General features: G+C 44.1%; 1 protein-coding gene across 1 annotated transcript in view; it reads left to right on the top strand.

Annotated features, from left to right (window-relative positions):
• The window catches only part of ALMS1 (ALMS1 centrosome and basal body associated protein), a 958,782-nt gene that overhangs the window by 540,090 nt on the left and 390,785 nt on the right, over positions 1-27,907 (top strand). The window contains exon 7 of the mRNA XM_044063634.1: positions 2,188-2,307. Coding sequence (XP_043919569.1) covers positions 2,188-2,307 — 120 coding nt within the window. The remainder of the gene's footprint in view (positions 1-2,187; positions 2,308-27,907) is intronic.

Here is a 27,907-nt window from a genome sequence, read left to right as displayed (position 1 = left end):
GATTTCCAGTTGTATTTCTTTCATTTATTCCTCAGGGGGTAAAGATTTACAGTTCTGGGTGAAGGCTCACTCTACTCGGTCTGTATCTACATCTACAGCCTTTCAGGCCAGATTGTCTATGGATGATATTTGTGCTGCAGCTACTTGGGCATCTCCTCACACCTTTGTTACTCATTACAAGTTGGATGTGGTATCTAGGGGCAGGTCTTCCTTTGGTTCCACAGTGCTCAGGAGTATTTTCCACTGAGCCTCCCAGGATTTAGGTACTAGGGACACTGTCCCACGGGTAACAATGTAGGCGAGATTGGACTACATAACATCAAGAAGTTATGTACTCACCATAACGTTCAATGTATGTAGTCCATCTCGCCTCACATTCTTACTTACCCCCCCCTCCTTCCCCCGTCCTGGAGGATCTGGAGGTTAGGTCTGGTTTTAGAGCTCCCTTCATTCTTGGTTTGTTCTTCCTTTCCTTAGGTGTTGTTATGCATGGAGAATGAGTGCTGGGGCTCGCAGCAAACTAGATCTGGGGATAGAGAGCAGTGCAGCATGGGATACCATCTTAGCCCAGCCAATAGAAAGACTTCGAGCTAAAAAAGTTGGCTGAGTCGGAGCCGACATTTGGCTCCGAACCCACGGGTAAGAATGTGAGGCTAGATGGACTACATACATCGAACGTTATGGTGAGTACATAACTTCTTGTTTGGTGCTACCTGTTGGCCTTTGTTGGATTTGCAGAAGTACACAGGTTCATAGGTGACTACTAGGCTAATGGCACAAGAGCCTTTACAACCCTAGCCAGTTATACCCAGGATATGCCAATGTTATATCTTAATTCCCCAGAATTGACATGGGCCCTGCAAATTTTAACACTGATAGCACACCCCCAAAAGTAAACCCAGTGGTGAGGGACCTAGGAACATAGATAGTAACCTAAACTTTGATCAGAAGGTAGCTACAGTGGTGAGGAAATCCCTCTGTGTGGCTCAACTTACAAGTGAAGGCATGACATCAAGATCAAAGGAAGTCACAGTGCCACTGTACTTGGCCCTCATCAGGCCCATAATCGAGTACAATGCTCCCTTCTGCATGTACCTGACTGGACACTTGCACTCTTTCTGGCACAGCATTGCAGTTTGTCAATCAAGTCTCCCCAGGATGAGAGATATTGGATCCTGTTGTTGTGACAGAAGAAACTAAGCCAGTTGGTCAGTCATTTTTTGCAGGCAGTTTGTCAATCAAGTCTCCCCAGGATGAGAGATATTGGATCCTGTTGTTGTGACAGAAGAAACTAAGCCAGTTGGTCAGTCATTTTTTGCAGGTACTGTGGCATCATCATTAGAGAAGCTAGGATGCTACTCAAAGCTAGATTCATACCTGCATGGGACACACATTCATAGAGCCCTATCATGTTCTACTGAGCCAGAAAAAGAGATGACATGGAAGCGCCTATCCATTATTCCAGATCCTTAGTAGATGGGAAGGAATAGGGGAGAGTCACTTAAAGGTTTAAGTGAGAGTGTTTATTGTATACTGTAGGATTACCTGCAGTGGTGCTGCCCTCTGCACAAACCAGCAGCTATGAACAGTGTGAGACTGTGGAGAGAGTTTCCTATACAGCATTTTAAGTGGAGAGTTGTGCCTGTATACAAGGCAAGACAGCTAATTTGTTTGGAGACCATGAGATTTTGCAAGTGCATTAGATGGAGGAATAGTTATTGCTGTTTATCAGACTGGAGTTATAAATATTTCAACATGAGGAATGACAGAACATCTTAACAGAAAGATTTTTTATTAACTTCTTTTTTTATTTATAAAAGGGACAAAACCTTTAATTTGGTTAAAGCAAAGTAAAGGAAATAGGAGTAGTGCACGTCAGGACTGGGTATTGATAGCAGTACATACCAAGTAGTGCTAGTTAACATGCAGCTGAAAAATGGTGAGATTGGTGCAGCTTATTCCAAATAACATAAGCATAGTCTCAAAGACTAACTAGACAGAATGCTGACTCAAATCCTAAACAAGCTGCAAAGGCTTATCTACTACTCAGGAATAGGTTTTGAAACAGAGTTTGTATTTTTGTATAGGCCTGGAAACAGGTTGACGTAGTAATGCACACTTGTATGAGGTGTAGGAGTAAGTCTCTAAACATTATTTTATGTCATGTTTCTCTCCTTTCTTGCATAGATCAGCTTAGGTTGTTGCCTTATAAACCTGTTGGAAGTCATGATGTTTTCTATACCCCTTACCCTGAGAATGAGATTCAAATATCCAGATCTGGAACGAGTGTTGAAAGCTCTCACCCAGGTAAGGCTGCCAGCTACACTGAGGACTATCGGAATACTTTGTAGAAGTACTGGGCTTACATTGCTTGTTTAATATCTGAAATAGTTAACATTTACTGTTTTAATAAGTGGTAGTGCCAATATATTGAAATATGTATTTGATGTTATCATTTTCATTCATTCCTCAACTGTTGGGTTCGGAACCAATCCTCTGATCCAACTTGGCCACTTCTTCCAGTTCGTGGAACGCTGAAACTCTTGAGCTCCTCCCTTTACCTATAATGCTCTAGTCACCTAACATACCTCAGATCTCATTTGTCACCTTTGCATTCGGACATGGTCACTGCAAGCTCGAGTGAGCTTTTGTAGTGTGCTTCTTTGTGAGTTAAAGTTTCGGTTTATATTTATCTGTAGATCCGTGCTCTTTCCTCCCTTTTACATTTCTCAAGTACTTTTTTTCATAATTCTTTATTAAATTACTCATTAGAGTATACTTTACTAACATTGCTGGTAATCTGTTCCTTATTATACTTTGTTAGTACTTTCTTTTAATTGCAATTGTTGGTAATTTATTTTTTTTTACTATCCAAAAAAAATCTTTTCCCCTAACTTCCTTATCTTATTGTCTGCATAAGGTCTGATAAACCTTCGGGTTATAAAAAATATGTGGCATGTGGCCACAATGTTCCCAACTCGGATGCACATTCAAAGTCTGTGTATTGCTTAGGGCCTTCCCATCTCGATGCTGATTGTGATATCAGTAAAGGGTTTAATGCACATACCTTGATCAACAGAAAAAAAAAATTCTTACGGGATTGCTGCCTTCTAAACCTGCTTCTACAGCCTCTGGAGCTCGACCCCCCCCCCCCAAAAAAAAATAGACAAAAAAGGAGATTTTTAGACTAGAGAGTCCAGAGCGGACAATGTCTACTGCTTTGGCTCTGTAAAGAGAACCTTGTATTAAACTTGCCAAAAAAGTGAGATCCGACAGCTTCAGATCTGAAACATAGAGCAGATAAATCTCTATGGATCTGCTCACCTCAGATATTGTCAGATCTGATCACCTCTTGGCTCCCATCTTCTTTCTTGGCATCACCATGACACCATTCAAGACCTTCCTATCAGTACTACTCCATCATTATTAGCTTCTTGTGTGATCTGACCTTTGATTCTAGAGCCATTGGATCCGAAACTCCTAGAATTGTCTGCTTTGGATCCGAAGATGTTAGCATCTTCTACTCCGATGGTGTCTGTGAGCGGTCCAGCACTGAGTACTTTGGACATGGATGAGTCTTGGAGCCATAGCATTGGCACCGGCTCTGAGGTGTTGGAATTGACTCCAAAGCTGTCAAGGCCATCTCTGTCCCTTGGAACTTCAGCACCGGACAGATCGGCTCTGACTCCTTCCTAGAGTAGTTTGCTTTCGGGGTGGAGGGTGCTAATGTTCCATAAACAGGCCTTATCGGCTCTATATCCTTTTCTTTTAAGTATTCTGCCTTTGAGGTAGTAGATAGAGCTTCCTCTGTTCCCAGAGTTTTGACTTCTCTTTCCTCTTTGGCTTCAGTACCCACTTCCATTCGATTCTGCATCCAGAGCCTCATTCTTCTGTTTCACTGGGACAGCCAGCCCAACCCGGTCTCCAGACAACCCTACAGGGTATACTAATCTATTCCAATACTTTACTGGAGTATCCCGCTGAGGAAGTCCCTAGGAAGAGGAAGTGTTAAAGGAGGCACTTAGACTCTCTGGAAGAGCCTGTCACAGAGAATACTTACTCTGATGAAGGGGAAGGGTTGCCCAGATAACCACCTGGCAATGTCTCCTTTGGAGATGTCCTGGAACTTCTGAAACAAAGGGCTGGTTGGTCTCCCGATAACCCTTCCCAAGAGGAGTCAGTATTCCTGGAGACCTTTGGCCCTGGTCCATCTACCTCCTGGCTGGCCCTTCCAACTGTTGAGCTCATTGATTTGGTTTCTCGATGGGCATGGAAGGAGCCTGATACAGTTGAGCCTATCCCATAGAGACCAGATAGGATCCTGACACACCTAAGGATAGAACAAATTGGAGTAAGGGAGTACCCATTGATGCCATGGTCATAGCGGCAGCCAGTAAAAAGGAACTGACCTAACAAAGTTCCTCCATCCACCCCCACCTCCACCCCACAGGGAGTCTAGGACATTGGGCAGATTTGGGAAGCATGTCTATGCTTCAGCGAACTTTGATCTTAGGTCACTGAATTACTTGACACATTTTACTAAACTTAAGAGGAATTTGATTAAAGAGCTTTCCGAATCCCTGTCTGGGTACACATCCTTCGAGGTAGAGAGCACTGTATCCTCACATTCGGCTACTCTTCAGTCCATTTCAAATTTGTCCATGAGGCTTACCTCTTATGCAGCTGAAGATACCTCACAGGCGGTGGGTCCAGGGATTTCCATCTGAAGATATGTCTGGATGTGCTTGTGTGATTTTGCAGAACCCTTCAAATGTTCCTTTGTCAATTCTCCCTTTGACAGAAGTTCTTTCTTTGGCCCCAGAGTTAAAAGACACACTAGGTGTGTGCTGGAAGGGAAGAAAAATTGTCTGCTTTGGGTGTACGTTTTTCAACTACTCAATGAACCTTTAATAGGAGCCAATGAGGTGGATGGAATATGTGGTTCAGAAAATCCCAGGATCCCTTCCAAGATCCACGTGGAGATCTGTCAGGGATGGAGGGGCTCTAATGAAAGACATCATCCCTGTGGCAGAGGAGGTTTGTATAACCAAGAATCTTGAGATAACTTCTCTGAGAGATCCTATCAGCTCTTCTGAAAGGAGGCCTGACTGTCAACCTCTGGAGACAGTCTATCCCTGCACTAGAGAGCCTAGCTAGACATTGCAAAAGATTCATGGGTGTGGAAGATAATATCCAGAGGTTTTTTATTACCATTTTTCCATCTACCCTCACTGGTATCAAACAAAATCTCTGATGTTCCACCCAATCAGAATGAAGCAGCAGCACTAGAAATAAACAAGATGCTAGAAAAGGGTCATCCAAAAGGTTCCCCAGACCAGAAAGAGTCTGAAACTTACTCAAAATTATTTTTAGTGCTAAAGAAAATGGGGGTCTGGAGACCTGTCTTTGATCTCAGGCAAACTAAATCAATCAGTTCAGTATACAAAGTTCCAGGTGATCATGTTTAGTCTATTCTGCCTTTTCTGTGGAAGGACAACTGGATGTGCGCAACTGATCTTCTGGATGTGTACTGTTGTATAAAAATGAACAGATGACCCTGGAGATATCTACACTTCTGGCTGGGAGATCGTCATTACCAAGTCAAAGCACTGCCTTTTGGTCTCACCACAGCCCCCAGGGTGTTTACCAAGTGTATGGCAGTAGTTGCAGCTCACTTGAGGCTGCAGGAATCCAGACGACTGGCTCATAACCACTCTGACCAGGCATTATCTAACTCAAGCTTAGGACTACTTACTCCACTTATTCTCTCATTTGGGTATCTCTGTCAACTACAATAAATCTCAACTCAAGCCAGCTTAGATATTGGAAATCCTTGGTGCACTGTTCAATACGACCACTTTAATAGCTTCTCTTCCTCTGTTCCGGATACAAACAATTAAATTTTAGGTCAAAAAGATCATTCAAAGCTCTACTCTTTCAGCTCATATGATACTTCAAACATTGGGATCCATGTCAGCGGCAACCACTGTTGTACCCCTTGCAAGGTACAATATTGAGGATCTTCCAGTGAACACTGGCAGTTCAATGGTCTATTCTCCAACGGCCTTTATCCAGTCAAATCAAAATAACACAAGCTTGCAAAAGTTACCTTCTATGGTGAATCCATTCCAATCCGATACAAAAAGGCTTTATTTCTCCCTCAACCCAAGGCCCCAGTGACCATGGACACCTCTCAGATTGGGTGGGTGGGCACTTCTTGGGAAGGATGTCCCAAGGCACATGGTCCCCCAAAGAGGGCAACACTCATAGCAGTGTCCTGGAGATGAGAGCTATCCTCCTAGCTTCGCAGGCCTTCCAAGACACTTCCCCAACCAGGACTGTTGTGATTCAGATAAACAGTATGTCGGTGGTCTGATATATCAACAAACAAAGGAGAACCAGATCTTACCCCCCTTTGTCGAGAAGCTATGAGAGTATGGCAATGAGCAATCTCCTCCAATCATTTTCTGATAGCAACTGACATTCTGGAAAAGTCCAGCATGATTGCAGACAAGATAAGCAGGTCGATTCTAATGCCTCATTAGTGGTCTCTCAACATGAAGGTGGCAGAGAGAAATTTCCGTTGATGGGACCAACCATATTGCAATCTCTCTCTGCATCTCCCTTTAACAACAAATGCAGAGAGTCTTTTCCCTGATCCCCCCAGTGGGGGGAGTCCGCAAGAGACTGTCTACTTCATGCTTGGTCCTCCAGTGTCCTAAATGCTAACTTCCCTACTCCCCTCATTCACAAATTTCTGCAGAAAGCATCTCAATTGAAGAGCAAAGTTATCCTCATTGCATCTTACTGTCCTTGTCAGATCAATTTTCTCTTCTTTTGGCCTCAGCCCAGGCAGTCCTTATATCTTAGGATCATAGGAGGTTACTAGGCTAATGGCTCCAGCGCCCTTACAAGCCCAGTCAAGTTCAACACGTATTCCTAAGGGTGTCTGGTTCAAGCAGACACTAAAATCAGCACTTACTGCCCCTGTCCAGAAGGGACGCAGGTGGAACTCCCGGGGTGAATTTTCAGTTACCCATCCAATCGTCCAAATTGCACTTAAATAGGGCCAATGAAGGGCTTTGTCTAACATGAATAGGAAGCTTGTTCCAAAAGTGGGGGCAAGCTCTGTGAGACAAATCTGTCTCTCCTGCTTTGTCTTTCCCAATATGTGCATTCAAGTCACCCATTATCAATACTAATTCATGTTGTCCTGCTTTATCTAGTAGGTCCTGCAACTGCTGTCTGAGTGCATTTATTTATTTATTTATTTTATTTTGTTTGTTTACTGGATGGTGTCTGACTGGGCTTTTGTTTGTTTACTGGATGGTGTCTGACTGGGCCAGGGGCCCGTTTTCAGCAGAGACCCAGGGAGAAAAGCTCCACATTGTACAATACAATATAATATAATACAGAACAGTACAATACATACAGCAGTAATTTATATACAAAGAAACTTGTGGTTTATATACAGTAAAAACAAGTTCAAATAAAAATTCAACAACAATGATAGATATGCAATTAAGCAGAGAAAATACTGAATTTTGATTAGAGTCAAATATATGTTGGTAACGGTTATGCACATTGTATGTGTGAAGCATGTATCTGTGACTAAGGATGTCTATCAATCTGCTGATCCCAGAATGGAGCAGCAATGGCAAAGTCCAGAAAAGAGGATGAAATAAGAAATCTGGGTAGGGTGAGGAGCATACTGGGGTTGTAGATATTAATAGAGGTTGTGTGAAGTAGGTGAATCCTGTAGGGTATAAATAAAGGGTATGAGAGGGGCATTCTTCCCTTCACTATCGCAACCCTTCTGTGGTGCATAGGCTGAGATTATGAATCCTGCCTTATTACACTGGAGTCTGATTGCCATGAGTCTGTTGCTAATTCTGATGTCATCCCTCACTGCCTTCTGAAACCTGTTTCTCACCACATTTCCCACACCCTTTCTAGCCTGTCCTCCTCCTGAATAGTAGACTCTGGATCTTAAGCAGACTGGCTTTGCTGCACTGGCCTTCCATCTTGTGTCTTGGGTACATAGGCTGTCCAGCCTCCTCTGTACCATCGTGTCATCCACTTCCAAGTTCCATCCTGTCAGTGAACCTACATTAAGTATAGCAATTCCTAGTTTGTGTTTGTCAGGTTGATTGTTTTTTATGTCCTGCTTTCACTCAGCTGAGCTATCCCAGGTAACCCAGGTTGGGCAAGTGGACACTGGCCAGCCAGTAGCTTATTGATCCAAGGCTTCTGGGCTTTATGGAGGGCACACACTGGCCCTAAGGCACTTGCACCCCTCCCGCTCCCTAGTGTAGGTCTGAGTAGGCACCGGCAAATACCAATGCCCATTTGGCAACATTACTCAGCATGACTAAATCACCTAGAGCCATATGTTACACCAAGCAGCTAGCCCTGCCACGGCATTTAGTCTGGGATCCTTGTACTCCGGTCTTAATTCTGAGATCTTAAGGGTGCCTATAGAAAGTAGCATTTAAAGATTCTACTCAAAGCCAAACACTATGCTGGTAGATTTTATGTAAATCCCAACACGATCAGATATATCCAAAGAATTAATGCAAAAATCACTCCACCACAGAATTGTCACAAATCCGTACATAGACTTAAAAAACTACTGAAGCTAGTACAGTTTTTACAGTTAAATATGCTGGGTGACAGTGAATTACACAGTTTTGTAAATTGCTCTGCTGTCTGTGGAATCCTGATTTAGACCACAGCACCAAGCATCAATTATTTTCTTTGATGGCACGTTTCCCATTCCATGGTACTTCCAAAGTAAATATTTAACAGATACTGTTTAGGATTTTCCCTTAGCCACATCAAATATTAGACTGGGCTAAAATGTTTGCTTCTGTTACTGCAACTGGAGCATTTACCGCTCAGAGGAAGACAAGGATAACACTGCAATGTTGCCAGCTTGAAGCATTTACGTATCTTAGTCTTTGTCACTTGCTAGCTATGTGCAAATTGGTGACCATGGCAATGCTATTTGATGCAAGCTTCATTTCAAGAGAAATTTAGAAAAACATCAGTTAGCCCAAAAAGCAACTTTATTAGAAACCAGGAACAATGTGTAAAAAACAAAAATGAACTAGCGCCTCTGCATATGCATTCAAGGTTCAAAAGTTTTAGATATAGTAAAATCACTTAAATTGTTCATCAATTAGAGCATTACTAAACAGAACAATAGAACAGCAGAGTGCACCAGAATGCATATGAATTTAAATGAAATTTCATTATGAATTTCATTTCACAAGAGTCTTGCCAGTGCCAAACATTTCCGTATGCTGCAAGTCACGTTGCAATGTGTAAAGCTCAATTTACTCAAGTTAGGTTTTTGAAAATGTAGTGGAGTGCCAGCCGTTTGACATCACTGGTGATAACGCAACATTAGTCTATCAAACTGTGCAACAGTGCACCTTATACCAAACCCTGTCCACAACCTGCATAAACTTATAGTGAATGTAGTACAACTCAATGAAAAAGAATGCACAGTTTTTAACAACCAACAATAAAATTCACAAGTTAAGCTGTACAGTATACAAGTTTGAGAAGAGACATTCAGCCCAAAGTGCAAAACTGGTCATCACGACCTTAACCCTTATTCAGTAAGCCGAAGTTGCACATATGAAAAAATGGCAAAAACAGCAGCAGTCAGAATCAAACTAGCTTCTAAAAGGTAAATGTACACAAAGTACAATATGCAGGACAGCTATAAAAACTTATACTGGCAATCAATGCGATGCCACAAAATAAATCGCCAAAGACTTGGATGTAGGCATCTCTATATTTTAAAATGAGAACTTTCAACATTTTTGAAATCAGACAAACCAGCTGCTCAGTCCATCAGTTCACTTTTGAAGTTTTCTTGTCCCCTTCATTCATGCTCTTGGCTGCATGGAACAGCCTTGTTTCTGTCTTCCTTTAGCTTTTGTACTTCTGCTTAAATGGTCTTTTGTTTTCATCCAGATAAAATTAAGCAGTGTTGGAGAGAACTCGTGTCTGACTGCAAGTTCAAGCGCAAAGCTTATTCATAGAGACTGAGCTGTAAAATATACATTTCTTGTGACAGAGGCCAAACCCTTTCAACTGCATTAGCAGAAATACTCATTTGGCATATAAAATGTTTCCAGGAGATGCTTAGTATAATACCAACCTAAAATAAAAGTATACTATAAAGGTAGACACCCTCATGTACATTTTGTTTAGATATACAAGCATATGCTACTAGATTTGCAGGAACATTCATGGAAACAGTGCAGAAAAATGAATGCTAGCACTGTTTAAATAATCCATGCTGTAATTATTTTAAGATAGCCTCACCCCCTCAGCTTTCAGGAAAGATATAAAGCTCAGCTCACAAGCTGTTTGCCTTCCCTGGCTATTTATCTTGAAAGCCAAAAGCTTAAATAGTTAACCCAGTGTAATATGGTGGAATTCATTAACCCTTGAGATACTCCTGCTAGATAAGAAGGTGGCCAAGAAGTCTCAGCCGGATTCTTTACCTGCCCAGCCTCCACTGGATGACCCTCTAGAAGGGGGGTAATAGTTCTGTAGGCTGTTCGGTGTCTACATCAGATTCCTATACTGCAACCTGTCAGAGGCAGGCATGGATCCATCATTTCGCACATCCTTTGAGGCTTTGCAGGTGTCTGCTCCGGACGTCGAGGGGGACTCTCATAGGTTCCTGGAGGGATTCTGAAGATATTGGTCAAAGAGGTGTTTCTGGGTTTTCTTCTTGAAACTGTCTAAGGGTCGGAACCTCTGGTATTTTTAGGGCTGTGTCCCTTCCAAGAAAAGACTAAAGATGAAGCATGTTTTTGGGCCATCCTGAGCATCTTCAAAGGGCATGGCAAGAGTTAACTTCAGGGCATGTTTTCTGCCTTGATGACCCTAAAACCTCCTGGAGGGGTTTTGGTGCCTGCTCCTCCTTGGCCCTCTACCCCTTCTAAATGGCCTAGGTAACCAGATTCCTCAGATGAGGATTCCGAGTCTGATGATGGGTCCTTATCCTGTTCTTCACAGATACTTTTTTCTTTGTCGTATGGTTCTGACGAGGAGCAGGAGTCTATTAGCCCTGAGTCTCTTTTTGAGGAATTGTCTTTGGGTACACAATTGCTAGCATGAAGAAATACTTTAAGTGGGATTTTTCTCAAGTGTCTGATATTCAGAGGAGATATGAGTTGCTTCAAGTGGATACTCCTGAACCTTATGCAGTTCCTCCTGTGTTGGCTGCCTTGTTAGACACTTTAATTGCTGCTTCCATGTCTCCTGATTCTCAACCTCATGATCCTAAGAAACCTGATAGGTTCTGTAAAGTCCCTGAGGATTGTCCATTTTTATTTGTGTCCTCCTGCTGATCCTGCTGTGGTGTCAGTCTTTTACAAACCTTTCAAGTTCTTGCCCTCTTCCAAAATTTTGCCTTCTGATAAGGATAGTAGGGTAATGGAAATGATTTGGTAAGGTTTACACTGCTTCTACTTTGGCCTTTAGGGCTATTAATTACCAGACTCACATGACCAGGCATGCTCTGGCCTTGAGTGGTCAGGTTTGTCAGGTTATTTCTGACCTCCCTGATTCTGAAGGCAAATCTTCCGCCTTTTCTATTTTAGGTTCTACTTTTCAAGTGGCTGGCTACTCTGCCAAATATAGCTATGATGCTGCTGCTGATGCCTCTTCCAAGGCTGTGGCTTTTGGGTCTGTCATGAGGTGTTATTCTTTGCTTCATTTCCAGCCTTTGCCCGAGGACATTAAGGCCAAGTTGTTGGATGCTCCTTTGGATAATAAACATCTGTTTGGAACTGCTGCTGATGACCTGTTTGTCTGTTCAAGAGAAAGGCAAAGCCTTGCAGGAGCTTAAACATATTTTGTCTCTCCTATCCCTAAGTTCCAGAGGAATTATCTTTTTAGATCTGCTTTTGTCTGTAGGCAGCCCCTCCAGGCCTCCAAGGACAGGACAGGTGGTAGACAAGCCTCCTCTGTTAAGGCTTCTCAGACTTCTGTGCCTCAGAAGCCTCCTTTGTCTTATAAGCCTGCTTCTCTTTGACAGTTTGCCCCCCTCCTTCTCTTGGACAAGGTTCCTTTGTCTTTACCTTGTCTTCGAAGTTGACTTCTTATCACTTCAGATTCTTGGGTTATTTGTCATCCGTCAGGGCTGCTTCATGGTGTACAAATCTGCCCCTCCTTTTTATGTATTCCTCAACCTGTTCTAGAGAAACTTCCTCATTTCCCAAGTGGGAAAGTTTTTTTTTTTCAAGATGTTCCTGGTTCCACAAAAGGAGGACACTTGGAGATCTATTCTGGATCTCTCCCTGCTCAACACCTTGTTCAAGATCCCCTCTTTTTGGATGCTTACTCTTCAGACTCTTTCCTCTTTTACTACCCCAGGCATTTCTGATGTCTTTGGATCTGGATGATGTTTACCTTATATCCCTCTTTTTAGGAAGTTTTTACATTTCTCTGTTTCTTCCTTTCATTTTCATTTCTCTGTTTTGCCCTTTGGTCTCTCTACTGCCCCAAGGGTTTTCACGAAATGCCTGGATCCTGCAAGGCATTCAGATATTTCTTTATCTAGATGACCAGTTGCTTCAGGCACCTTCTCCCAGTCGCCTGTTACAGGATCTGGAGTTCACTCCCTCTTCTTCAAAGTCTGGGGTTCACTATCAACTTCCAAAAGTATGTCCTGACTCCCTTTCAGGATCATGTGTATCTGGGGTGCAGGATTCAGACAGTGCCTGTGTTGGTCTATGTTATACCTCCAAAAATGTTGTCATTGACAACCTTCTTTCACTGTCTTCTTTCTCTGACTGCCATTCCAGCCAGAGAGTTTCTTTGAATCCTGTGATTCATTGCCACTTCTTTTCCAGTGCTTCCTCAGTGGTATCTCAAGTCACTTTGGCTGCAGCATTAACACCCTCTGGATTTCAGTGTAACTCTCTTTCCTTGTCTAAAGAAGGAATTTAAGTTGTGGGTTCAACAGTTTGCTCTAAACCCAGGCCTTCACTTTCAGCCTCCAGTCCATTTTCAAGAAGTGTTCACCGATCCCTCAGACATGGGGTGGGGGGCTTCATATGGTCACCTGAAAGTTCAGGGTCTCTGGCCCCTCCATCAGAAGTCAGACCATATCAACATCAAAAAGAGGAGAGCTCTGATTCTGGACCTTCAAGATTTTTACCCCATATTCTCTCCAGGCCCCTTGAAAGTGTACACAGACAACACTATAGAGATGTGGTATGCCAGCAAGCAGGTAGGTACAAAATCTTACCTCCTCTGCAGGATGGCTCTTCAGGCTTGAGAGGTGGCACTCAGTTATCAGTTAACTCTTCAGGCAGTTTACATGCCTTCAGAGCAGTGGTGGACTCATTGAGCAGGTCCAAAACACATGCTGATGAATGGATGCTTTGCAGAGATGTGTTTCTGGACATTGTCCATTAGTGGGGTATTTCTTAGCTAGATCTTTTTCCCTTCCCTCAGAAAAGTCAACTTCCTCTCTTCTATTCCATAATGCCATGTCATTTGATATGGAAGATGGATGCCCTGTTTTCCTTGGAAGGAGATGGTTCTTTATGCTTTCCCTCCTCTTCTACTTCCAAGAGTCCTGCAGTAGATTCAGCTGGATGCCCGAAAAATCTGGCTAGTGAGTCCCTTTTGGCCAAGACAGCATTGGTTCCCCCTCTTAGTGAATCTGACCAATGGAAATCACCACAAGTTACTCACCGGTGAGACCTCTTCACACATGACAAGGGGTTTCTCACCCATCCTCATTTGTCCACTCTTCAGCTGACACTGTGGGTGATAGTGTTTTGATCCCTTTCAGGTACCTGTTTTCTGAGGATGTGCTCAGGGTATTAGAGGAGGCAAGGAAACTCTCAACCAGAATATCTTCTATGTCGAAATGGAAAAGATTTTCTGTCTGGTGCCATGCTCATAACCATGACCCTTTTTCATTGGGGGTCTCTTTGGTCCTGTTATTTGTGTGAATTACTGCAGTCTGGCTTGGCCTGTTCTTCTGTGAAGGCCCATTTAGGTTCATAGGTTGGTACTAGACTATCGGCCCTAGGGCCTATACAAGCCTAGCCATAACAATTCCCTGGATATTTTTTTCCCCACAGTACTTACTTCTCTGGACCCCTGTCTAGCAGGGCGACTGAAATGATCCCCAGGGTGAATTTCCTATCTCCCATCCAATCATCAAGGTTCCTTTTGAAGAGGGCCAATGAGGCGCTCTGCTTGACATGTATGGGCAGTCTATTCCAGAGTATGGGGAGTCTCTGGGTCAGGAACCTATCCCTCCAGCATGTTTTGTTCATTGTGATGACAAGGTTTAGATCCCTGGAGACATTTCTGTTTGTCTGTCCTTGAATCCTCCCTTAGCATCTCATTTTGAGGTCAAACAATTTCTTCAAGGTGTCCTGAATGTTTGGCCTTCAAGGAAACCTATTCCTCCTCCTTGGAACCTTAATTTTGTTTTGGAAAAATTGACTAAGTATCCTTTTAGCCTGCAGGTTATGCTTGTTTGCAACATTGTACCTGGAAGACTGTTTTGTTGCTGGCTCTTATTCTGCCTTGGAGGGTTTCTGAGCTAAAGGCCCTTGTGGCCATTCTTCCTTTTTTGTTTTTTTTTCACAGGGACAGGGCATCTCTTCGCATTAGTCTTTTTATGCCCATGGTAGTAAATGAGTTGTCCTTGAATCAGTCAGTCCCTTCCTTTTTCCCTTCTTCTCATTCTGCTAGTCAAAGGTCTTACATACCTTGGATTTGTATAGACAGCTCAGGTACTGTTTGGATAAAGCTAAGGCCATTTGTAAGCCTGACCAACTTTTTGTTTCCTTTCATCCGAGGTCTTTGGGTGTGACTGTTTCTAAGCAAGCTATCTTCTTCTGCATACCTAAAGTCATTTTTTGGTATTCTTTTTTTGGCAAATTTTTGTCCATTCTTTTAGAGCTCATTCCACTAGGGCTGATGTTCTTCGAGTTTCACTGGTGCAGTCATCACATTTGGGTTATCTCTGACAGGGTAGCCCTCGGCTGGCCCAAATACCAGAGATTTAGTATTTCTGCGTCGGTTGCTTTCACTTGAGTACTGACGTCAGGTTGTCAGTAGTATAAAGTAAGGCAGCCGATGCCATTACATCAGTCTTTCTTGCCATGGAGCCCGAAGCAGAAGCAGTTCACATGAGTGCCAGTCAGCCGCTACCTGGGTTTTCATCTACCAAATTGAAGTTGAAGTCTTCTAAAACTAAGTACCCCATTAGGGATCCTTTTTCCTTGGAGACCTAGATCTAAAAGAGGCCTACATCCACATTCCTATCAGGGAATCATGCAGAAAATATCTCTACTTCAGGGCAGAATTTCAACACTTTCAGTTCTCTGTGCTTCCCTTTGGCTTATCTACTGCGACCAGAGTTTTCACAAAATGTCTGGCTCTGTCCATTGCCTTTTTGCAGACAAATAAATATACAAATTTACCCATACTTAGATGACTGCCTGATTCAGGCAGACAGTCAGGAAAAGCTGCTCAAGCACATGGCCTTTGTAAAGTCCCTACTGACCTCCCTAGGGTACAGAATCAATGAAAAGAAATCCAAACAGGTGCCCACCCAAATTATAATCTTCCTAGGAGCAAGTCTGGACACAGCAAACAGATGGCATACCTTACACCAGAGAAACAAATTTTCCTAAAAGCCTACTTCTCTTAACTAGCCGCCAGGCCCCAGCTATCTGCAAGGAAGATCCTGCAAGCTCTGGGTTTCATGGCGTCTTGCATACTACTCATTCCTTATGCCAGACTGCATATGAGGAAACTTCACTGGTATCTAAAGAGCCTTTGGTGTCATCCTAAAGACCTGGAAACTCTTCTACCTATAATTCCTTGCCTCAGAAAGGATTTTCTTTGGTGGGCAACAGCATGCTTCCACAACAAGGGACTGCCCTTTTCCCACCCCCGCTACCCAGACCCTCACCACAGATGCATCAGACTACGCTTGGGGTGCACACCTGGATGGCAGTTGCATACAGGGCCAATGGAGCCCACAGCAAATCCCTCTGCACATCAGTCTAAAAGAGATGATGGTTGTGCAGCACGCCTTGATAGGCTTCAAACCCTTTCTCTCTGCAGGGGTTCTCCTGATCAAAACAGACAGCACCACTGTGATGTGGTACATCAACAAGCAGGGAGAGACTCACTCCTACCCTCTATGCAGGCTGGCCATGACCCTTTGGCTCACAACCTCTTCCATGCAACTACACCTGTTAGCACAATACCTACCAGGCTCTCTCAACTCTCTGGCAGACCAATTAAGCAGAAATCTTTTGGACCCACATGAATGGCAACTCAACAGAAGTACCTTCACCCTAATTACTCAGAAATGTGGAACCCCAAAGGTCGACCTCTTTCCCTCCCACACCAACCATCAGCTCAGCAAATTCTGCACCAGGGAGCATCACTGCATGGCTTGGAAAGTGGATGCCCTGTCCTTCCCCTGGGTCAATGCCTTTCCTCCCCTATCTCTCATCCCCAGGGTACTGCTCAAAATAAGGGAAGAAAAACCAAGGACCATCTTTATAGCTCCAGACTGGCCCTGGCAACACTGGTAACCCTTGCTGCACAGCCTGTCCCTGCTGTCTCCATGGCATCTTCCTCAGATTCCAAACCTCCTGACCCAGAGGGAAGGGGAATTCATGCATCCCCAATTCCAGACACTCAGTTTGGCAGCATGGCTTATTCCCTAAACCTGAACCAGTCTGCCATCCTCAGTAAACAGTTTCTGGATGCTATCCGTGAGGTTAGACGTCCTAGCACCAGAATGTCTTATGCAGATTAATGGAAAAGGTTCTGCACCTGGATCCAGGCTAAGGGAGCCAATATGGCACAGTCCTCCATCCCTATCATCCTGGATTACTTAGCTGACTTACTACACAGTGGTCTCTCTTTCTCCTGTATAAAAGTTCATGCCTCTGCTATTTTTGCTCATTTTCCCACTGAGCAGCCCCTTTTTTCTCACACCCTTTGATCATACAGATGTTCTTCGTGTTTCACTGTTGCAGTCATTTTATTTGGGTAATCTGCTGGCAGGTTGCCGTCCGCTGGCCTGAATAACAAAGTCTTGGGTCCTGCTTCGGTTGCAAGTCTTGGGTCCTGCTTCGGTTGCTGTCCCTTCTTCCATGTCAGGTCGTCATGGGTATAAAACATGCAGACGACGCCATTTTAATCAGTCTTTCTTGCCGCGCGGTGCCCAAAGTAGAAGCAGTTCGCAAGTGCTGGTTGGCCGACTCCTGAAATTTTCATTTTCAAGTTTCAGAACCGAAGTCTTCAACCTAAAGCTAAGTACCCTGTTGGGGAAACTTTTTCTTGCTCCTTACCAATGTCAGTAAAAGTTAATAATTGCATTACTTGTGGGAAGCAAATACCTTATAAGGATTTTCATTTGTACTGTATTCCTTGCCTTGGCCCTGACCACAATGTGCCTTGCTGCCGGTTTTGTGCTAAATTTAACCAACGCACTATTAAGCATCGGTATATTTTTGCATCTAAATATTTTGGCTCAAGATTTAACTATCCAGAAATGTCGTTGATTAGCAATCCGACTACCGGAATTCACAAAAAATGCAAAGAAAAAGACAGAGACAGACCGTCGAGGTCCAAAACCGACGATGAAGCTTCTGTTAAGCCAGTCAGCAGTTCGCCAGTATTCAGTGAGGCGCTTTCGCAGCCCCTAATACCAGCTACTTTTGATTCACAGGCCTCTACTGAGACCCATTCGGAGTCCGGTATGACATGAGACGCTTCAAATATTGAACCCATGGATGTCTCTCCCTTAGATTGGTCCAGAGCCGCTGAGCAGGCACTGGCTTCTGAGGGTGTTTTCAGGCCTAAAGATTTGTATATTAAACCAACGCCATCATCAAAAACAAGGCCAAAACCAACTTCTGTATCTAAAAAACTGACACATGGGCCATGTGTTCAGGCTGAGGATTTAATTAACTTGATCAGGGGTTCCCAATCCCCTCCTGTTAAGAGTCCTAGGCAAGGCACTTATTATGAATCTTCAGATCAGGTTTCCATTTCTTCTGATTCCTCTTCTGATCAGGAATTTTCTATTCCACCTTATGAGGACTCTGATGCAGAAGAATCCATCCCTTCTGCTTCTCCACCTGAGAATTTTTCTTTTGGAGAAACGTTGCATACCTTAAGGGAACATTTTCATTGGGAGAGTCAGGATTTTTCAGAATCCAAAAAGAGGCTTAAGGATTTCCTTCTTCTTCTTCAGCATAGGCCTTTGGCTATACCTCATGTTCTAGACATTGTTGATTATGTTTTCTCAGAATCCAGCATGGCTCCTGATTCCCTGCCTCTGGCTCCTAGTAAGCCAGACAGATATTACAGGGTTCCTGACTCCCACAAATTTCTATTTAAAAACCCTACTGCTGACCCTGAAACAATTGCTCAGGGTCCCAAGGGTGTTGAGGCTTCTACTGCTAAAAATCCTACCCCTTCTGATAGAGACTCCAGGGCGCTGGATAGATGGAGTAAGAAGGTTTACACATCTGCAACCCTGGTAATCAGGGCTTTAAACTGTCAATTTCATATGCTTAAATATCAGCAGCATGTCAAGGGCTTACTTAAACAGAAAATTATGTTGATTTCTGACTGTGTGGAAAATAAAGAGTTACAGGATTTATTGCATTCAGCTAAGCAAGTTCGAAAGCATACTTTGCAATATGATTTTGATTCCTTGGAGGCCTCTTGCAGGGCCGGTGTAATTGGATCTGTGATGAGGGCATGCTTGGCTCAAGGATCAAAATCTGCCTGATCATGTTAAAGCAAAATTGTTGGATGCTCCTTTACAACAGGACAGTCTATTTGGTAATAAGGCAGAAGAAGTTTTGAAAAAGATGGAAGACAAAGCTAAATCTATGCAAACTGTAAAAGATTTCCTACAAGTGCAGCCACCCAGGTTCGGTAGGCACTGGCCTACTAAGAATTGGTCCTTTACAGTACCCACCAGACCTGCTCAAGTCAAACCCAGACACTCCAAGGCCTCCAAGTTTCAGTCACAAGGAACATACAGAACAAAACAATGGGGTGCCTCCACCTCCAAATCTGGAAGTAGCAAGGCCCCCCTTACGGTAAACAGTCTCAATGACTTTCCTCTGCCATTTCCAAGCACTTATCTTTTGGCAGCCCCTTTGGGGGGAAAGCTAGCACTTCATGCACAAAATTGGCATCTAATTACTCAGGACAACTGGGTTTTAAATGCAGTATCCCAGAGATACAGATTTCATTTCCACACGTTGCCAACTCCAAACGGATAACCAGATCTGCCTCCAAATCAGTGGGCAGAGGTCCAGAAACAAGTTATGTCCCTCATGGATATGGGGGCTATTTAGCCAGTACCAGAAAAGGAAAAAGGGCAATATTTTTATTCAAGACTTTTCCTGGTACCCAGAAAAGACAAATCATGGCGTCCAATTCTGGACTTATCCATTCTAAATACTTTCCTGGACATTCCAAAATTCAAGATGCTGACTCTACAACAGTTGCTGCCTATGCTAGGCAAGGATGACTGGTTGGTAACTCTAGACTTAAAAGAGGCTTACCTGCATATCCCAATCAGGGAATCTTGCAGAAGATACCTCCACTTCAAAACAGGCTATTTGCATTACCAGTTCTCTGCACTGCCCTTTGGCTTATCTACTGCGCCAAGGGTTTTCACAAAGTGCCTGGCATCAGTAATTGCATTTTGCAGACAAAGAAACATTCAAATGTATCCTTATATGGACGATTGTCTAATTCAGGCAGAAAACAAATACTCTTCTAAAGCATCTGGTGTTTGTAAAAAGGCTTCTAACTTGCCTAGGCTACACCATAAATGAAAAGAAATCACAACTGGTACCCTCTCAAAAAATTACATTCCTGGGTGCAAGCTTGAATACAACTGCCCAGATGGCTTACCTCACACCAGACAAACAAATCCAATTGATGACTTACTTCAAACAAGTGGCCACAAAAACCCAGTTATCTGCAAGACAAATTCTGCAGGCCTCGGGGTTCATGGCTTCCTGCATTCTTCTAATTCCATATGCAAGACTGCATATGAGGAAACTTCAATGGTACCTAAAATGCTTATGGTGTCAACATTGTCACAGCCTGGAAATAATGATTCCTATCATTCCTTGCCTACAGCAAGAGTTCCTATGGTGGGCAGAGGCCTGTCACCAAAACAAGGAACTATCATTCATTTCACCTCCTGCCACCCAATCCCTGACTACAAATGCATCAGACTATGCTTGGGGGGTGCATCTGGCCGGAAGATGCATTCAGGGCGAATGGAGCCCAAATCAAATGCACCTGCATATCAACCAGAAAGAGATGCTAGCTGTACAGAATTCTCTGACAGCTTTCAAGGACTTTCTTCATCCAGGACAACTACTGATAAAGACAGACAACACCACAGTCATGTGGTACATAAACAAGCAGGGGGGTATCCATTCTTACCCCCTTTGCAGACTAACCATGGCCTTGTGGAACACAGCCTTGTCTTACCAAATACATCTACAAGCTCAATTCCTGCCAGGAAAGCAAAATACTCTGGCAGATGAACTGAGCAGAAATCTTATGGATCCACACGAATGGAAACTGGATCAGCAAATCTTCAGCATGTTGACACGCAAATGGGGGAGCCCAGACATAGATCTTTTTTCCTCACCCCAAAACTATCAGTTGGACAAATTCTGCACAAGAATCCATCACAAAAAAGCTTGGAAAGTGGATGCTCTATCCTTCAGCTGGAAAAAACTATCATTCTATGCTTTTCCCCCTCTGCCTCTGCTCTCCAAGGTATTACTAAATGTCAGACAGGAAAAACCAAAAATGATTCTGATTGCCCAAGACTGGCCTCACCAACACTGGTACCTGCTCCTACACAATATGTCACACCTTCCTCTGCGGTACCTGCCTGAGGCACCTTATCTACTGTCTCAGCAGAACTTTCAAATTCTGCACACTCAGCTCCAAACTCTGAATCTTGCAGCATGGCTAATCAACTAATTTCACCAGTTACATCTCTCAGTAAACCTGTGATGGATGTCATCTTGGAGGCTAGAATGCCTAGCACTAGAAAATCTTAATGCTGATAAATGGAAAAGATTCGGTGCCTGGAATCAGGCACAAGGAATAAGCACAGAAATGCCCAATATTCCTCAGATTATGCAATATTTAACTGAGATGCTTCACAAGGGCCTATCTTTCTCTTCCATAAAAATCCATGCCTCTGCCATTTCAGCTCATTACAACACAGAGCCTCCACTCTTTTCTCACCCCCTGCTAAAGCAGTATCTCAGAGGGGCCAAAAATCTAAGACCTCCCAGGAGAGCACTAACTTCTGCATGGGATCTCAATTTTGTGTTGGAAAAACTCACACTGCCTCCTTTTGAGCCAGCTGCTACTGCGGATATAAAATGTCTCTCTTGGAAGACAGCATTTCTTTTGGCAGTCGCTTCAGCTAGAAGGGTCTCAGAACTACAGGTGCTCATGGCAGTGGAGTCTTTTAATGTGAAGTTGTTAAATCTCACCGTTTATTCTCACTGATGGGTTCGGAGCCGATAGCAAAGCTCAAGGTTTCCAGTAGCTCAAGACCAAGCCCCTTATCCCACAATGCACTGCTGGAATTACCTCAGATCTAGTTTGCCGTGGCAAGAGAGATCTCAGTGATCCAGCTAGCTCAGACCATTTGTGAGAAAAAAACAGCAAGTTTTGAAAAAAAAAAACTTTCTTTTTGTCTTAGATATTTTCATATATATAGTTGTTTTGTGTGGGCCTTATAGCCCTATTTAGAGTTATTAATCTCTATTTTCTAATAGTCAGGGTTTTTCTCTGTGGGCCTCTTTAGCCCTATATTTGTAAAAAATAGTTTATTATAGATAGTGCCCGGGTTGGGCTTAGTTGCTTTGTGGGTCTTTACAAGGAAAGTAAGGACTTTTCTGTATTAGTTTTCAGTATACTGGTTTTTGTTTTACTTTTACTATGTCGGATGACAAGGAAAAGTCCCATCCTAAATTGGGATTCAAGAAATGCCCAGATTGTGGACAGAAAATGTCCGTCACTGACAGACACATTCAATGTGTCTACTGTCTGGGGGCTAAACATTTCCAAGACACTTGCAGCATTTGCCATTCTTTTTCTTCAAGAGTCCTCTTGGAGAGAAGGAGGAAGCTAATAGACAGAGGATTACTGCAGTATTCCTTTTCTGAAGTGTTGAGTAGCCATGAAGGTACTAGCACGTCTTCCAAATCCACAAAATCTTCAGACCCTAAAGTGGCAAAAAAGGCAAAAACTTCAGAGAAAGGGTTATTGGTTCCACAGACCTCGGAACCGAGTGTACCTTTGATTCGGAGCCAGCTCTCATTAATGGAGCTGGTCTGTGAGGTTCCCTCTTCTCCTCTGCTCCAGTCAACACCTTCGGTGCATTCATCTAAGAAGCTTTTACAGGCAACAGGACTTGCCAAATTGTTGTTGGCCCTGACCAGCTCGCCGGTGCCAAAGACCATGGAACCAGATTTGTCTACTCCTCCTCCGAGCCATACTGGACTTTCGGAGCAGAAGGTAACCGAACCAATGATTGTCGAACCCTTGGGGCCGATACCCGCACCAGTGTTATCAGCTCCATCTACTCGGATGTCCTCAGTGCCGACCGAGGACTCTAGGAGCCGATGCTCTCCCATCGGGTCCAGGGAGGATAGTCGGACCGATTTGTCGGTGCCGACTCTTCCTCTCGGGGCTTCAGCTCGGATGAGCTTGGCTCCTACCTCGGGCTCGGAGCCCATGGTTTCATTGTGGGAGGATCGGACGGTACTTTCGGATCTGTCTACTCATTCTCCTCGGAGCCATGGTGCCTTCGATGCTATGAGGAGAGTCCTGTCTCCAAAGACAACATCAGCATCGGTTCGGCCTTCCCTCTCCCCTCAAGTTCCTGTGTCTGCTTCTTCATCTACCGGTCCCCCTAAGCGTAGAGACCCTGAGCCTCAAGTACCCCCACAGGGCTTCCCCTGCTCTTCTGAGACCTCCCCAGATCCCCCCACTGAGGAGGTGCCCAGGAAGAGACTGTGCAAGAGGAGGCACTTAGACTCCCCACAGGAGTCTTTGACATCTGACACTGACTTGGATGAGTCAGAAGGGTCCCCTCGATCCCCCTCTGAGGATATCTCCTTTGCAGAGATACTAGAGATCCTTAGTCAGAGGGGTGATTGGCAGTTCAAGACCCCTACTGAGGACAAGTCCGTGCTCTTGAAGGCTTTTGGGTCTCAACCTTCCACTTCTTGGGTGTCTCCGCCTTACGACGAGCTCATGGAACTGATCTCTCATAAGGCGTGGGAGTCACCAGAGGTCATGGAAACCTGTTCCTCGCAAGCCAAATAAAGTCTGCCCCAGTGGCATAAAGTCTGCCCCAGTGGATAAGCCATTTTTGTCCAAGGGAGTGCCTGTTGATGCCATGGTGGTAGCTGCAGTCACCAAAAAGGAAGTGTCTGAGACATCCTCCTAACAGAGATTCTAGTATCATGGATAGATATGGGAAACGCATGTTTAGTTCAGCGACTTTTTCTCTGCGATCACTGCACTACTTAACCCATTTTACGAGACTACAAAGAGATCTCCTGAAAGAGCTAGGAGGTACTCTCCAGGGTACGGTAGCTGCAGGGGTGGCTGACAAAGTCAGCGCCCAGCTCGCTACCCTAAACTTAATTGTAAACTCGTCCATGCATCTCATATGTTATACAGCTGATGGTTCGAGTAGAGCTGCTAGTTCGGGCATTGCTCTCCGAAGACAAGCCTGGACGCGTCTCTGTTTCTTTGCGGAACCCTTTAAGTCTTCCTTTATCAACACCCTATTCGATGGCTCATCACTGTTTGGGCCTAAAGTAAAGGAAACTTTAACCAGGATGGCAAGACCTTACCTGCCGTTGGAGTTCGTTTTTCTACCCCTACTCGGCCCTACCCCAAGGGCCCTAGGGGAGGGAAAATGTGGTTCCGAAAAGCACAGGGAGCCTTTCAGGACACACATGGGAAACCCCCCTCTAGAGGCAGAGGAGGGGGTTATAATGGAAGATGCCGCCCCTGTGGCAGAAGGGGTCCGCAGCAACAGGGTGACAGGGGTCAGTTCTCCGGTCAACCTTACCAGCGCCCCTGAAAAGGGGCCCGGCTGTTCGACTCTGGAGGCAGTCGGGGGTCGCTTGTCTTTGTACCCAGAAGCCTGGCTAAACATAACATCAGATACATGGGTACAAAGCATCATTTCCAAAGGATATTTCATATTGTTCTCTACCCCTCCCATTCCTGTAAACAGAATCCCAGATGTTCCATCCAGTCTCAGGGAACAAGCAATCGTAGAGGTCCACAGATTGCAAGAAAAAAAGAGTGATCCAACCAGTCCCAGCAGACCAAGTTGGATTCGGAACTTACTCAAGATTCTTTTTGGTACCAAAGAAAACAGGGGACTGGAGACCTATCTTGGACCTCAGCAGACTCAACCAGTTTGTAAAGAAAGAGAAGTTCCGAATGGTCACGCTTCAGTCCATTCTTCCCTTCCTAGGGAAAGGCGATTGGATGTGCTCCATAGATCTCAAGGACACATACTATCACATAAAGATGAACAGATGCTCCAGAGATCATCTGCGTTTCTGTATGGGAGCCAATCATTACCAGTTTTGAGCCCTGCCCTTTGGTCTCACTACAGCCCCCAGAGTGTTCACCAAATGCATGGCAGTAGTCACGGCTTACCTGAGACGTCTAGGATTCCAGGTGTTTCCATACCTAGACGATTGGCTCCTCACCGCTACCACCAGGCATCAATTGACTCAGGTAACACAATACACTCTGACACTCTGCCATCAATTAGGCATTACAATCAACTTCGAAAAGTCTGCCTTATCGCCATCGCAGCATACCGTTTTTATAGGAGCAGAGTTAGATACCTCAACTACCACTCTACATCTTCCAATCGAAAGAGTCTCACTACTCCGCCAACACGTCAGCTCACTGGTGTCAAAGAACAAAGCTACAACAGCAGAGGTCTTGAAGGTGCTAGGTTTGATGGCGGCAGAAATACTGGCTATACCACTTGCAAGGATGCATATGCGAATTCTTCAATGGCTCCTCTTTGCTCAGTGGTCTTACCAGAAACTACCGATGCACCACATGATTCTCATCAGTGATTCTTGCAAGAGAGACCTTCGGTAGTGGTTGACGTCTTTTCATGTCACAATCGGAAGATCCTTTGTTCTCCCCCCACCCCAGTAGCCACTGTAACCACGGACGCTTCCCTGATAAGGTGTGTGTGTGGGGGGGCATTTTCAGAGAAAGACTGCCCAAGGCACATGGACAGATCAAGAATCACATCTGCACATCAATGTTCTAGAGTTGAGAGTGGTACTTCTGGAGTTGCAGTACTTTTAGGACTCTCTTCCTCTAGGAACTATTGCATTTCAGACGGACAACATGTCAGTAGTCTGCTACTTGAACAAGCAAGGTGGAACCAAGTCTTACCCCCTTTGTCGAGAAGCCCTCAGAGTCTGGCAATGGGCTGTGTCATCCCAGCGTTTTCTGTTAGCAATGCACATCCCGGGGAAATCCAACGTGATAGCGGACAAGCTAAGCAGAGCAATATTGCTCCCTCACGAGTGGTCTCTCAAACAACAGGTTGCAGAGTTGATTTTCCGCAAATGGGGCCAGCCTTGCTGCGACCTCTTTGCCAGCCACATCAATTCAAAATGCAGAAGCTATTTTACCCTAATACCACCTCCGGGCCATCCCCCGAGAGATGCACTTTTATACGATTGGCCCCCGGGTCTCCTTTATGTATTCCCACTGTTCCCATTGATACCCAGATTTTTACAGAAAGCAAAATCGCTGGGAAGGACTGTTATCCTCATAGCCCCCTACTGGCCTCGACAGATTTGGTTCCCGTTTCTCCACCATCATCTGTTGGAAGATCCATGGATCCTGGACCCAGTTCCAGACCTGCTGACGCACCCATCAAGGGACCTCCGTCCTTCACTGCAGTCCCTGAAACTGACTGCTTGGCTAATCCACTTCCCCTAATTGCCAGGCTTCATTCAATTTCAGAAGATACAAGACAAATTTCTTGTCTTCTTACAAGCCATCTACCAGGAAATTATACAGCAGTAAATAGAAAAGGTTCTCAGTTTGGGCCAAAACGCAGAAAATTGACCCTTTCCGAGCTCCACTATCATCCATTTTAGAATTCTTGACAAAGATTTTTAAGGTAGGGGCAGCAGCTGCTATAGTTCGAGTCCAGTTAGCTGCCATCTCAAATTTTCACCTTGGGTTTGGTGGCTCATAGGTTCATAGGTTCATAGGTTGGTACTAGGCTATCAGCCCTAGGGCCTATACAAGCCTAGCCATAACAATTCCCTGGCTATTTCTTCCCACATTATTTACTTTCCTGGACCCCTGTCAAATGTTATGGGCCATAAATTATCTAAGACTTTTCTTAAAGGTATTCTTCACATGAGACCTCCTGTCAAAATTCCGTATTCTCCCTGGAATTTAAACTTTATGCTGCCTCATATTATTCTTCCCCCTTTTGAACCAGCATTTTCTTGTGATCTCAAATATTTATCCTGGAAAACTATTTTTCTAGTGGTCATTACTTCTGCCCGCAGAGTGTCAGAACTTCAAGCATTATCTGTCAGACCACCTTACATGATTTTCCATGCTGATAGACTATTCCTCAGAACAACCCCCTCATTTTTACCTAAAGTCTGTTCTGAATCAAATATCAATCAGGTCATTGATCTGCCAGTCTTTTTTCCCAACCACTCCAACAAATTGGAATACATGCTGCACAAACTTGATGTACACAGACAGCTCATATTTTATCTTGACAGAACTAAGGATATTAGAAAATCAGATCAACTTTTTGTATCCTTCTCAGAAGCCAGAAAAGGCAATCCAGTGGCTAAAACAACCTTATCTAAATGGTTATCAGATTGTATATCCTTTGTTTATGGGAAAGCGAGCATGCCATTGACACACAAACCTAAGGCTCATTCTACCAGAGCCGTCTCTACGTCTTCTGCTTTTCAAGCTAAATTGCCCCTTGATAGTATTTGCGCTGCAGCCACTTGGTCTAACCCTCATACCTTTATCTCACATTACAAAGTAGATAAGGCTTCAAGGGACAGGTCTTCCTTTGGTTCTACGGTACTGAAGAACATATTCCCATGAGCCACCCAGGGTTGAGGGTGCTAGGGACGCTACCCATCAGTGAGAATAATCGACGAGATTAACAACTTCACATATAGAAGTTATGTACTTACTATAACATTCCATGTGAGTTGTTTATCTCGCCTTTATTTTCACGTCCCTCCCTCCTTCCCCCTCCTGGCTGACTGTTGACTTAGAGGCTAGTACCATCCTGGTTATTCAATATTTCTTCTTCCCCTTCGGGAAGTGTTTCTTTGTAGAAATAAATGAAAGGTTTTATATATATATATATATATATATATATATATAAATGAAAGGGTATATATATATATATATATATATATATATATATATATATATATATATATATTTGTTACTCGCAGCAAATGAGATCTGAGGTAATTCCAGCAGTGCATTGTGGGATAAGGGGCTTGGTCTCGATCTACTGGCAAACCTTGAGCTTTGCTATCGGCCGTGTCGGTGCCGAGGATCGGCTTCGTACCCATCAGTGAGAATAAAGGCGAGATAAACAACTCACATGGATCATTATGGTAAGTTCATAACTTTTTTTATTGTCTACCCGGACAGGGTAGCGCTCAGGACCAATCTATCCTTTATGCCTAAAGTGGAATCCAGTGTGACTCTTAATCAGACCATTCGTCTGCCA

The sequence above is a fragment of the Protopterus annectens genome, chromosome 2.part1 (assembly GCF_019279795.1).
Source record: "Protopterus annectens isolate FY-2018-M chromosome 2.part1, PAN1.0, whole genome shotgun sequence".
In the NCBI taxonomy this organism is placed as follows: Eukaryota; Metazoa; Chordata; order Ceratodontiformes; family Protopteridae; genus Protopterus; species Protopterus annectens.
The sequence above is the reverse complement of the archived record's forward strand: the minus strand, read 5'-3'. Positions and strand labels throughout refer to the sequence as shown.